A 13,616-nucleotide genomic window follows, 5' to 3' on the forward strand; every position below is an offset into this window, starting at 1 on the left:
TCAACTGATGGTTTTACCTAAGCTCTCTAAACTAAAAGCTAGTGAAACACTCCCCTCTAGTGGCATCGTTTGTAATCCAGCAGAACGTAAAAAATGAAGAGACATGGACATGTATGAACATGCATGTTGGATCTCTGCTTGTAGTTATACCACCAAAGTCATACAACTGTGCCTTCCTGAATTAGCTCAGGTGTGAAACAGCCAACTCTGTGCATGGCTCATGTTGTGAAACCTCAGGCTGTAAGAAACAAGTTTTCCTGCCAACTGTCAGCATAAATACATTCCCTGAATAGTTTGTAACAAACTAGGACAAGCATGTGCAGGTGCTGGGTGATTCCATACGTAATCGTTGTTCTCACCCTACTTATATAACTTGATCTTAACCTTTTTTTTCCCTTAAAAAATATTCATAATTTGCTGATTCATTATTTTAATGTAGCTTAGATCTGCTGTAAATTTACTGAGCCAGCCAAACACATTTTGGCTAGCTCAGCCAAATGAGCCAGCCAAAGCCAGATAATTTATCTTAAAAATTATTAATATTTTGTCTGAAAAAAAAATTGTTCTTAAATCAGCCAGTCTCATAAACAGCCTGGAGAGTGAATACTTTCCTTATCAAGTAGGACATTTTCAGAAGTCTTTAATCAAAATGTTAAAAAATAAATAAATTAAACCATAACAGAGACTCTTTTCGGCTCCTTGAGTGTACCAGAACCGACAATGAATCATTTTAGCCTTCATACCTCATGACTGATGTTTTCTTCTTCAGCTATCACTCTGGAATCACTTTCACAATGCAGAGCATCCACACACAAAGCTGAATATTAGCTGCAATTTATGCAACATTTCTGATTAAATGTGTTTCAATTGATTTAGCAAAATCTCAAAATCAAATGCTTGATTTTACCAGTGGTCCATGTAGACGTAATTACTACATCACACATTGGGTCTTGGTGGTACTCATTTCTGTGTCTGTTGTAGAAAACATGTGGTCGGCGTATGGTCCAGTTGGCATGTTGGTCGAAAACAAGAGGCTGCCATCCGTGGGCGCTATCGACCCTGCTAAAGACATCTATCTCCCCTATGTCGTCAATGACATCAGCACTTTCTTTACGTTGCTGGTCGGAATCTACTTCCCCTCAGTCACTGGTGAGACTGCCATTCAAACCACACATCCACATACATTATAATGATCACTGATGAGTCATTAGGTTAACCCCAAAGTGCTAATCATAAATATTAGGTCCGCTAACATTAAAGCGCTACAACATAATATTTAGAGGAAGCTAATGCTGAAGTGCTAAAACACTAACTTCAATCATGCTGTCATCAATCACCATGTGTCAATGACAAAACATGTATTGCAACATAGTATATCGCCCTTACACACAGCTTCAAGAACTACAAGGATTAGTTGTAAAGTGTAGCTGTTTAGGGATAATGTGGAAAGATATGGCTGACATTTTTTCAATAAAATATCTAATAACGACTTTGATAAAAATGTTTGTTTTATTTGGAATGTCAAAATCGGACCTTTTAGTACACTGCAAAATAGTATACAGACTTCATCATCTGTAATCTTTTGGTTGAATGTAGTTTTTATTTCCACTTTGGTTTTATGTCGTGTTTATTTTTTATTCAAGTGCAATTTTTGTTAACGAAGACTGAGAGTCCATTTTATTTTAGTTTTTGTTGTTTGTTTATTTTGTTTACCATTTCCAGTGTCGTGTTCTTTTGAAAATACATTGTATTTATTTTTGGCAGTAGGTGCTTGCATGATTACGTCATTACCATTGCATCAGTTGAAAATGGTCTGCAAACAATATTATTGTTTATCTGAATAATTTTTGAGACAATTAATCGTTTCAGCAAAATTTGTTATCATGACAGGCCTATGATCAGTTAGACACAAGACTATCAAGAGTCCTTGGACTATTTGGACTATTTTCAAAGTTAACAAAAGGGCTAAAGTGGAAAGCTAAAAATTAGTTCCACTATTAGCATTAACTAATAAACAGAAGTGTGCTTACCATTGATAATGAGCAACCTGTGTGAACTTGTTCAGTATGGTGTATGTGATTTTCTGTGATGTGTTGACCTTTAGGTATCATGGCTGGTTCAAACCGCTCTGGTGACCTGAGGGACGCCCAGAAGTCCATTCCTGTTGGAACCATCCTAGCTATCGCCACCACCTCCTTTATCTGTATCCTTACACTTGACACTGCTGCAAAGATGACACAATTACTCACAGAGACATGGGGAGAAAAAAGCACCAAAGTTAGATCATTAGAAAAAAAGTTTTTTTTTTTTTTTTTTCTCATGACCCTAATCACAGGTCACACAGCTGTCAGATAGCATGTTTTTCTTGAATCTGTATCAAGCTTTGCTGGTCCATTGTGTTTATTTGCCTGAGCTATTCCTGCCAGACATCTCCGGTGTGATTTTCTTTGGTGCCTGTATCGAGGGAGTCCTTCTTCGAGACAAGTGAGGTTTTAAACTGTCCAACCCTTTGTTTATGGAAGAAAATACGTACTGGAAACATTTCGTTGATTAGTTTTTGTGATAATTTCTATCATTAATTGTTCCACAGAAATGAGATGAGTCAAAAAAACTGAAGTTTTTTTTTTCTTTGAAAGCCAGTTTTTAGCTGTTGAGGTTTTAGTTTATTGCTCAAATTCATCCAGTTAAAATCATAGGAACAAACGCTACAGTTAGAATACCTCACTTGTTTAATGCCGCAGGTTTGGCGATTCAGTGAAAGGGAACCTTGTTATTGGCACCCTGTCCTGGCCGTCTCCCTGGGTGATCGTGATCGGCTCGTTCTTCTCCTGCTGCGGAGCGGGTCTGCAGAGCTTGACAGGCGCTCCTCGACTCCTGCAGGCTATTGCAAGAGATGGCATCGTCCCTTTCCTGCAGGTTGGATACAAACATTGATCCAGTCAGAACATTCTTTTTTTCAGCTTGGATTGGCATCAACACCATGCTGACTGTGTGTGTCTGGTTGAAGGTGTTCGGTCATGGGAAAGCTAACGGAGAACCCACCTGGGCTTTGCTGCTGACAACTGGGATCTGTGAGATCGGCATTCTCATCGCCTCCTTGGACGCGGTAGCTCCCATTCTCTCCATGTCAGTACCTTTTTACGGATGACTTCCCATCTGTAAAAGCAGATCCTCACTGATCTACTAGACTATCCTTATTTTTAAAACCAATTTTGAAGTCATAAAGTGGGAATTTAGGAGATTTTTATTCTTGGCTTGCAGGTTTTTCCTCATGTGCTACATGTTTGTCAACCTGGCCTGCGCCGTTCAGACCCTGCTGCGAACACCCAACTGGAGACCGCGCTTCAAATACTACCACTGGTAGGAGTTCAACTGTCTTTTGTTACAGGGGTATTAGAAATGAACTTGACTTTGTTTAATGGCCCACTTTAAAGCCGCAGTATGTAACGCAGTATGTAACTTTTATAAAGAAAATGTTTTTCTACATATTTGAGACAGATGATCTGTGAAAAGATCGATCTCCTCCACATCCTCCCTGAGCTACTATTGCCATCTGAAGAAACGTGCCGCTTCCAACCAAAACCAACCAGTCAGAATGAGGAGGAAGGTCTTAGCACTGTCAATCATCCTCATGTGCTTACCTCTAAATGTGCTAATGGCAAAGAAAGAACTTTACTGTTGCTAAAACACTGTATATCTGTCGTCATTGGTGGCCATGCTAACTAGCCTGAACATTGAGAACTAGCTACAGCATGCCAGAATACTAGGAGAGCGGGGGGTGAATGAACAGCACCACACAAGATTGATTGACAGCGCTAAGACCCACTTCCTTGCTCTTATTGGTTGTTTCTAGTTAGCACTAAGAGGAGGTGGAGGAGCTACATTTTTTCACAGATTATCTATGTCCTACCATACTGTCACGACCAAGTATGGTCGTTTAAAAAAAAAAAAAGATATATTCTTTATTAAACTTACATACTGCAGCTTGAAAATGAGGGCCAGTTAAGGACAATGTTGCAGATTTGAATCTTTTAAAATCTTCTTTGTTCTCTATTTCAAATTATTAGCATTTCTTTAAGTTTTATTCTATAAAATGTTGTTATTCCATCAACAGGACCCTGTCCTTCCTGGGGATGAGCTTGTGTCTTTCCATCATGTTCATTTCGTCATGGTATTACGCCATTATTGCCATTGGGATCGCTGGCTGCATCTACAAATATATAGAATATCGAGGGTAGGACTCATGTTGCCTTCAGAACCTTTTTGCAGCTGGATTCCAGCTGGATTCCAGAGAAAACACTGACTGCTGACAGATGGAGCTGGGTTTTATTATTCGGTTGTTTTTCCTTGTCAGGGCTGAGAAGGAATGGGGAGACGGTATCCGTGGTCTGTCGCTTAACGCCGCGCGCTACGCCCTTATTCGTCTTGAGGAAGCTCCTCCACACACCAAAAACTGGAGGTATGAGATACTTTGGACGTGACTGGGTGCGTTTCACACAATTGTGATAGCAGTTGATGCAGTGGAAGCTTCCTTACAGTTTGGTTGCCTTATAATAAGGTCATAAAGCTACTACTCCTTTAATGTCTTTACACACACCTGTTACTTTGCAAACCCAAGTGAAGTGTATTGGGCAGAGAGCTTCACTCATATTTGCTAATTACTTTTATTTTTAATCCAAATCAGACATCGCACTGAAACATGACTTCAAGTTTTCTTCTTTTCTCTCCGTCTAGGCCCCAATTATTGGTGCTCCTGAACCTGGATTCAGATCAGGGTGTCAAACACCCACGTCTGCTGTCCTTAACTACTCAGCTAAAGGCAGGGAAAGGCCTGACTATAGTGGGAAACGTTTTGCAGGGAACCTACCTCAGTCACGAAGCAGAGGCCAAGCAGGCTGAGCAGGTATAGTCATCACTCCAACTAAAAGTTGCCTCCTCAGCATTCCATTTATAACTTCAGAGGCCTGGTATGAAGCGACCCAGTCCTTTCTGGTGAAGTGGTAGAAGTGGGATGTATTCTTGGAGCGAGAGACTCCTGGTTTAGATCCACACGTCAATTCGGCTTCAGTGGTCTTGTGTGGACATTTTCTCAGTTCCTCATCTATCTATAAAGGAGCTGTCCTTCATACACAAGTGCTTCTCAAAATACCCGAGTACGATCAAAAACTTATTTATTTGAATGATTTCATGTAAAAAGTGGAACTGTAAGTACAGAAATGTTATTGCCTCCAAAAGCAGCTTCAAGACTGCTGACCTGGCAGCTCTTTTCCATCTTAACCCAGCCAAAACACTGTTTCAGAGATTGGCATAAGAAATGCGACAAGTAAAGTCAAGATTCTGAATAGAGGAGCTCTGATTTCAGCAGCAGCCACACCTGATCAATCTCCCTCTAGTATTCTCTAGATTGCTTTTTCTACTGCAGCTGGCAAACTTTGTCCTTCCACTCAGGAAAAATTATTGTGAAAATTCTTTCTATTTGCCCATGTCGTTATGATGTTTTTAACCTCTGAGCGAAGGCAACCATAATTTGTCTGTTACACAGCTGTTAGGTTAGCAGTCTATTACATGAACACATCTCTGCATTGAAAATATTTTTTTATTGGTCATCAGCATTGACAGAAATAAATGTTTGAATTAGATTATTACTATGTATGAGTTTCCTAAAAGAAAAAACAAAAAAAAGCCTACATTAATAGAACCATGAACATGGCTTATAGTCTGCCCTCTACTGGCTATAATCAGTGATTTCCTTTTTACCCTAGTTTTAACCATTTTAATCAGGACACCCTGTTTTCTATTTAGATAAATGTTCTGCTTCCTTTTCACATACATTCTTCTCTAAAGTATTGGATGCAGGGTTCACATGGGTGCTTAAAATCCTTAAAAATATTTTTATTTCAATTAGGTGTTTTCAGGGTTTACGTGCTTGATTTCTGTATAAAATCCTTGAAATTGCGTGATATTCAAACTTCACAGTTTGGGGGAAAACGTGCACATCTCCAAAGTTTAAAAACTTGCCTTGAAAAATGCTTGAATTTTACAGTGGGATACGTGTACAAACCCTGTGGATGGATATCATAAAATTCAGTAACGTTCTTGATCAAGCTCTTTGTGGTTTTTTTATATTTTATTTCAGAGCATCAAGTCAGCTATGGCCACTGAGCGTACCAAGGGTTTCTGTCATGTCGTGGTGTCTTCAAACCTCAGAGATGGAATCTCCCACCTCATTCAGTCTGCAGGTTTGGGGGGCATGAAGCACAACACAGTGCTGGTGGGCTGGCCTGGAACCTGGAGGCAGTCCGAAGACCCACAGTCATGGAGAAACTTTATAGGTACAGCACAGAGGGGGGGGGAATCAGTTACACACTTGGACAAAGGTGCAGTTCTGATGCTGCAGTAAGGTCATCCATGCACACTGACTTAAGCAAATGTACAAAATCAAAAGGATTAGTCATAGAAAGCATCAGAATTCATCTGAGAACAATGTGGAACATCGACTGATTGAAGCAACCACATCATTTGGGAAACTTTGTGGTATTTCTGTACCGCCCATCGACTTTCTTCTTCTGTTCATGCAGAGATAGTGCGTGAGACCACGACAGCCCACCAGGCCATGCTGGTCGCTAAAAACGTGGACAGTTTCCCCACTAACCAGGACCGCCTCGGGGAGGGCACCATTGATGTGTGGTGGGTGGTTCATGATGGAGGCATGCTGATGCTGCTGCCCTTCCTGCTGAGACAGCACAAGGTACACAGATGGCTTTGAACTGGCTTTGTTTGTAAAAGTTCCATAAAGCTTTATAATTTGGTTACTTGCGCAGTACCTTCAGACACACAACCAGAAATGATTCATGCCACTATAATCGCTTTCCCTCCTGAAGGTGTGGCATAAGTGCAAGATGCGCATCTTCACAGTTGCCCAGATGGATGACAATAGTATCCAAATGAAGAAAGATCTCCAGATGTTCCTGTACCACCTGCGGCTGGATGCTGAAGTGGAGGTGGTGGAGATGGTGAGATTCATAGAATCAAGAATGGTACAATGCATGTCGAGAGCGTTTTTTTTTTTTTTAACAACCTTTCTGCTAAGGAGAAAACCTGGAAAGTATGTTTTCCTTAATCTCTGTGTTTTTTGAAACGTGAACAAAAACACTATAAGATACTTTTTGAATATGTTGTACTGTTGACATTTTAGCAAAATATGTTCATTTAAACATTACAATAAGAAGTAGATTTTATGGATTGTTGTTGAACTTTTGGGTGCTGGTGATCAATAAAACAGTACAGCACCATCACATTATCGCATATATAATGCGCCTTCTTCAGTAAATAACACTAGAGCATCGCCTTCCTATTCAGCTGATATCGAACTACTGCATGCTAATGTTTACTTATTGGATTTTTTCACATTTTGTAAAATGCTCAGAAAACTAAAAAGTTCTTATATTTATAATTACTGGAACTAATAGTGCTAGATCAGAAAACATTATCTATGTTTCCATTCAATTGGAACACAGATTCTGAGCAAACTATTAAAATGTCGGCAAATAAAAAAATTACACGTTTACATCTACTGCAGGCTACGCAACGCAGAATTTCATCAGATGTTAACACATTATGTCAGAACGTACTTTAAAAGTTTGTTCCCATCTCTCCTTTAGCACAGTAACTCTTCTTCAGGAAACCACAGAAACCACCTCAAAAAAGCATGAAAACATTTTTAGCAAAATTGAAGAAGTTATTTTGAATTTTTCTATTTCCATCAACATTTTCCAATGTGATACTTTAAAATGCACATAAAAACAAGCAGATGGGAAAACAAAAATTACCAGAGTTAAAGACTAGCTGAGCAGTTTTTTTCTCCTTTATTTACTGATTAATAATGCACACTTTATGACCCTTACCAACTCCTCAGGCTCTGATCATGCTGCTACATCACCTGACTAAGGTGCATATTTAAGCAGCAACAATAAGATTATTACAGACATTAACAGAGGCTAAATATATTCCAACAATATTGAGTATTTAGAAATGAAGAAGTGTCTGAAAGAAGCCAGTTTCTTCCCAGGGTCTCATGTTATGACATGCATCATTATTCACTGATGATGTCACACCAGTGTGATGAATCCTCAGAGGGACTCCATCTGATGGCAGCCTAACCTAGTTTCTGATTAATTCTTGCAGCCACTCTTTAACTATGCATAGTCGATAAACAGTTGATGTGTCAAATCCAGTGCAGTTCTTCTGACATAAACGTGTGTTGTCTTTCCCTTATAGCATGACAGTGATATCTCAGCCTTCACATATGAGAAGACGTTGGTAATGGAGCAGAGGTCTCAAATGCTGAAACAGATGCAGCTCTCCAGGACTGAGCGAGAAAGAGAGGTAAAATTCAACACATCACTGATTCTATGCAGTGCTGCATTATAGGAATCCTCAGATCATGCGGCTTGGACACCGAGACCAAACGGTGGTGTTCATTTCTGCTGAATGAATATAGTATTCACTGACTGTTCCACAACAGTCAGTGACACATAAATCTGTACACACACACACACACACACACACACACACACACACACACACACACACACACACACACACACACACCTGGCTGATTTGAGGCCAAGCTGTTCCCTGTTCATCCCACTCTGCCTGTCTGGCCCCCACTTCGATGCTCAGATTCAGAGTATCACTGATGAGTCGCGTAACTCAATCCGGAGGAAGAACCAGGGAGCTACCGAGAACTCGAACGTCAGCCGGCAGTCCTCAACAGCAGAGGACATTCAGGAGGACGAGGTAGTTGGTTCATGTCAACCCACTGTCCCGTCACTGTAGGTAGGCAGAGTCGTCTTCACAAAGCTTCATCTTTGGCTACAGTGGTTATCATCTTCAAGATCTGGATGCATTTATATCTGGACTCAGAGATGGTTGTTTTGCCCCCATTTTTGCCAGATGTCCAAAAAAAATGGATGTGTTCAATGTTAAAACATGCAGACATCAGGGAGTTTCTTCAGTCGAGTGAGGAGAGTGAAAGTGGTAAAGTCATATTGTTTTGAGAAGTATTATTTCATCAAGCTATTACTTATCTGAAGCTTTTACATTTGATAAGCATTAGTATTGGTGGTGAATTGAACCATTTAATGTTGTGTTTTTATGTTCAAAAAATGATTCCAGAAATGGTTGTTAGTTTTATTTGCTGAAAATACCTAATGTTGGAGAGGAGAGGATGTTCATGATATAACAGTCAGTTACAGTTGAACATTAGAGTGTGTTTTTAGTGTCACTTTAAGAGCCACGCCCATAGTTCTCTGGCTAATCCTTTGAGCTTTTCCACCTTCTCAGTTTGAGTTTGTCCTTGTCCATGCAGTATGTGGGTGGCTGTAATTCAGATATTGTTACTGTGTTTTGATGCACTGCAGCAGCTTTATGCAATTGTTACACTATGTTCTGCTTGAGGAAGCATCACTAAAGCTCCAAACTCCCAACCTTTTATTAACTGTAAGGCAGGTTTATGCTGTGAGAACTGCAGTGTAAAGAGCCAGAATGCATTATTTAAGATGACCCCATGTTGAACGCCTAAAGCCCAGGCATGCAAGTCCAGATTGACCCAACAGTAGTGCTACTTACTCTGTAGTCATGAAAGCTGCTTTGTGAACACTAGTTCTCTGCATCCTGAAGCTGCTTCCCAGTCCATCCATCCTCCTCCCATTCCCCTCCGCACTGTGAACACCAAGTGGATCGTGTTGTCTCACAAACCTTAGGCATCAGAGTTTCCCCCGAGGAAGCATGTGGTGGTTGTAATCCCAGCTACAAAGTAATATTGACCTGAATGTTTTGCTCTCTTTTTTTACTGGTCCTGCCAATGTTTTCTTCTGTTCTCATTTTTTCATTTTTGTGTTTGACCTCAGCCATAGCCTTCCCAAGTTGACCATAGTGGCGACCTCCACCTGCTTCTTTTTTTCCCATCTGCATGAATTGAAGACAAGAGAAAAGAAAAACTTTAAAGCGTTTCCACTTCATCTTGCTGACTCATTAATATGCTTATTACAATCATAACCCTAACCTAACCCTACCCCTTGTATGCAGTCCTAACTGATACAAGTCAGTCCAGAAAAAATTACTGTGGAACTCTTCTGCTGCAGAACCATGAGGACTTTGCCACCTGGTCATTCTGTCGTGTGGCTGACTGCTTTCTTAAATCTGTCTTAAATTCTTTTTTTTTTTTTAAGTAACCAAATCTTAAATATGTCAAAAGATATTAAATGTTGTTGTATCAGATCTGTTTGATCCCAAATACGTATAGTTTTTTTTCATGGGACATTTCTGTCAGAAAAAAGTTTGAGTCAAACCTCTTCAGTATGTTCTGTGACTCAACACAGTTGAGGCTTCCGCTAAGCAACTGCTAATATAACCTTAGCGAATATCACCTAGCTGATATGCTGATGAATGAGAACAAGTCACTCATTATGAAACCGCAGACAGAGGCTTCCATTCTTTGAATCACACAACCAGGCAGATTAGAGGCATTTGCTTTGACTTTTAAAAGTTCAAATTTCAATAACTAAAACATAGGGGAAAAGATAGCTACATGCTAGCTTTTGCAAGCACATGTAAAAAAGCATCATTTCTACCTTTGAAATCATGATTTTTTGCATCTACCATGGGTAAGTGCACATTTATCACCAGCTGACTGGAAGACATGTTTTTTGCCACTGACCCACTTCTGTTGCTAACCCATATGAAACTAGGTAAAGTCTGTCAAAAACTTTTAATCTTGGTTAAGTCATGAAAAGCACATAACTGCTGCCAAGAAATCACAGACAGACCCCAGAAATGTCAGTTTCTGCTATAGTTGATTGTAATACAGTTAGATTTCCCAATCATCCCCTATATTTATATTTTTTTATAGTCTTAAATTTCATTGAAGGTATCTTTAAAAGATCTTGAAAAGTCTTAAATTTGATCTGCTAAAATCTTTAGATACCCTGTTATTCACAGATCTTGTTTGTTCAGAATTCTGACATCTGGTTGTTACAGACACAATAGTCGAGATGTATTTTTCTAATCTTTCTGCTTTAGTTGGCCATTTATTATTGATATCAGTAGCAGACGTCATGTTGCCTGACATGTGTGAGGCAGTTGCTATAAAACAGAGTTGACCTTTTCAGCCACCTTCAGCATCCTGTACGTTAACAAGTCATCTGCTTGTTTCCCAGAGAACATTGGTCCTTACTTTAATTTATAAACTTCTAAAATAACGGTGACATTTCCAAATCTGATAGAATGAGACTGAAAACTCATAAAACTCATGATCAGGTGATGCTGTAACACTGCCACAGAACAGCACATGTTTGTTATTTGTAAGAGTAGGATGCATGTTACAGACACACCCTTGGACCTGGTTTCAAAACATGGATACTGCATTCTGGTCTTCAAAAATGTTGTATCCATCTGGACACATAGCCGAAATAACAAAACCCTTTTGCAGATGCACCTAAAAACATCCTTTGTGTGTGGATTGGTCTTACTGTTATCTGTTGAAAATTGACTGCTTTTTCTGTCAGCCAGAGGTTCAGTCACACTCAGGCATCTTTGTATGTTCTGTGACTCAGGGCGGTCAGGGCTAATATACCCTTGCTTGCTTCCAAGGTAGATGTTTTGCTTCTACCATGGTTAAGTGCAAATTTATCACTAGTCGGCAAGACAAAGTTTGTACATTTCTATGGATATATAGGTCTTAAATTCCATTCATATTGGTCCTAGAAAAGGTCTTAAATTTGAGCTGGTGAAACCTGCAGAAGCCCAGGTTCTGCAGGTTTGACTCAAGGCAAGCTTCTTGATTCAATCTTACACCTCAAAGATGTTGAAAATCTTTAAGTCATCTGGGTAGAATGCTCCTTTAGTATAACCTAACAATGGTATAGTATGTTCAGTGGTCTAAAAAACAGACACTATAATTGAGTTTCTGAGTTTCTATTAGGATTATAAAAGCTTTCAGGGTTTGTTGCATGTGTTCAATATCCGCCTGTCACCGTTCCCAATCACTTCCCTGAGTCATTGTGTTCCATCCCATCGACATCGCCTCATTGTTGTCTCTTCTTTGCAGAACCAAGTCCTCCCTCACATTTTTGTATCATTATCATTTGTGATTGTTTCCTGTGCCTTTCTACCAGGCCCAGCTCATCCACGACAAGAACACCGCTGCTCACGTCACTATGAACAACAAGGAAGAAGCCGGACTCGAGCGGGTGCACATGACCTGGACGAAGGACAAGCTCTCAACAGAGCGGAACCGGATCCGGGAGCCCAGTGCCAACGTGGCCGTCCGGGACCTGTTCAACATTAAGCCGTGAGTATCTGTGCCTGAGTGTTTCCGGTCAGAAGAAGCTGTGGTGACATGGTGTTGTTTGATGTGCATTGTGGGGGACATTAGCACCGTTCCGAGCAGCTCAGCAGTAGTGATCGGAGTCCAGGGTCGCTCACCGGATCACTGTACGCATGTTGTGTGTGTGCTCAGCCTGCATACGATGTGCGCATGTACACTTGATGTGCATGGCGGGACACCTTGCTCACTAACGTTTTCGTTCCGTACTGTCCACAATATGAGCGTCAGAGGTAGAATCGGTCTGAAAAAGACTCCCCAATATGCATCAAACAGCCTCATGTCACTGTCAGGTCTACAGTTTGAAGCATGCAGTGTTGTGGAGCGCTGCATTGTAGAAGCATCTAAGCCTGTTTTTGTTGTTCTGTCCCATTTTCCTTTTTCTAGAGAGTGGGAGAGTCTGTAAGTTGCATTCATTTTGCCCTGTTGCCGTGGTGACTAGCGTCTTTCACTGTCCTCCAGCTCATGTCTTCCTGTCTTTATCTGTGGTGTGCCCATTTGCTCGAACTGCATCGTCCAGTTTCAAACGCCGTGCTGGCTGGATGACCTGCTCCTATTTAAACTGCATGAAACTCTTGTGATATTATTGACTGTTGCGTCTTAGCGTCCATGTTTTTCATCTTCCACCAAATGAAAAACTGATTTTGCAGTAACTTTGCTTCTGTGCTGTGCTTCTTTGTGATAACTGGAAATATAGAGGCAGCATTTAAAGTGACAGACTACGTTGGAATACACTTCAGATTACCTGTTAAGTGTGAACACATCATCTTGTGTTTAAGTGCTGCCTCTTTGTTTGAAGGTCGAAAAGCTAACCGAGCCTGATTTACATCTAATACAAAACGCCTCTTTTTCAATAAAATCTTCGTATTGTTTTTCCTTTTCTGCCGCTTTCCTCACTGCCAACGTTTTGTCAAACCAGGAACCAGTCGAATGTCCGCCGCATGCACACAGCTGTCAAGCTGAATGAGATTGTGGTCAACAAGTCGCAGGGAGCCCATCTGGTTCTGCTCAACATGCCAGGACCACCGAAGAACAGAGGAGGAGATGAAAACTGTATCCTTTCACTGGGTTTTCATTAGCTGAGGATCCCTGTGAAAGCTGCATATTCATGCTGCAGGGGGCTATGTCACAGTTAGCAGCTCTTCTTGGCTTTCCTGAATCTTACAGAGTTTAACCCACAGTTTAGCTGTTCTGCTGCAGCTTTTCTCATCCACTTCATTCTAATAATGCT

At 40.5% G+C, this 13,616-nt stretch overlaps 1 protein-coding gene across 6 annotated transcripts in view; it reads left to right on the plus strand.

Moving 5' to 3' along the window:
• Nucleotides 1-13,616, plus strand: part of slc12a7b (solute carrier family 12 member 7b) — a 58,957-nt gene that overhangs the window by 42,749 nt on the left and 2,592 nt on the right. For 3 of the 6 annotated variants that reach the window (XM_055037843.1, XM_055037845.1, XM_055037848.1), the window contains exons 9-25: nt 982-1,149; nt 2,105-2,203; nt 2,427-2,484; nt 2,742-2,916; nt 3,008-3,126; nt 3,262-3,360; nt 4,115-4,234; nt 4,355-4,459; nt 4,735-4,903; nt 6,137-6,332; nt 6,579-6,748; nt 6,882-7,013; nt 8,278-8,385; nt 8,683-8,799; nt 12,177-12,352; nt 12,773-12,787; nt 13,305-13,438. In XM_055037843.1, the coding sequence (XP_054893818.1) occupies nt 982-1,149; nt 2,105-2,203; nt 2,427-2,484; nt 2,742-2,916; nt 3,008-3,126; nt 3,262-3,360; nt 4,115-4,234; nt 4,355-4,459; nt 4,735-4,903; nt 6,137-6,332; nt 6,579-6,748; nt 6,882-7,013; nt 8,278-8,385; nt 8,683-8,799; nt 12,177-12,352; nt 12,773-12,787; nt 13,305-13,438 (2,160 nt within the window). The remainder of the gene's footprint in view (nt 1-981; nt 1,150-2,104; nt 2,204-2,426; nt 2,485-2,741; nt 2,917-3,007; nt 3,127-3,261; nt 3,361-4,114; nt 4,235-4,354; nt 4,460-4,734; nt 4,904-6,136; nt 6,333-6,578; nt 6,749-6,881; nt 7,014-8,277; nt 8,386-8,682; nt 8,800-12,176; nt 12,353-12,772; nt 12,788-13,304; nt 13,439-13,616) is intronic. The other 3 variants (XM_055037844.1, XM_055037846.1, XM_055037847.1) reach the window with 3 other exon arrangements.

The sequence above is a fragment of the Poeciliopsis prolifica genome, unplaced genomic scaffold, assembly GCF_027474105.1.
Source record: "Poeciliopsis prolifica strain line A6 unplaced genomic scaffold, Auburn_PproV2 SCAFFOLD012, whole genome shotgun sequence".
Lineage (NCBI taxonomy): Eukaryota > Metazoa > Chordata > Actinopteri > Cyprinodontiformes > Poeciliidae > Poeciliopsis > Poeciliopsis prolifica.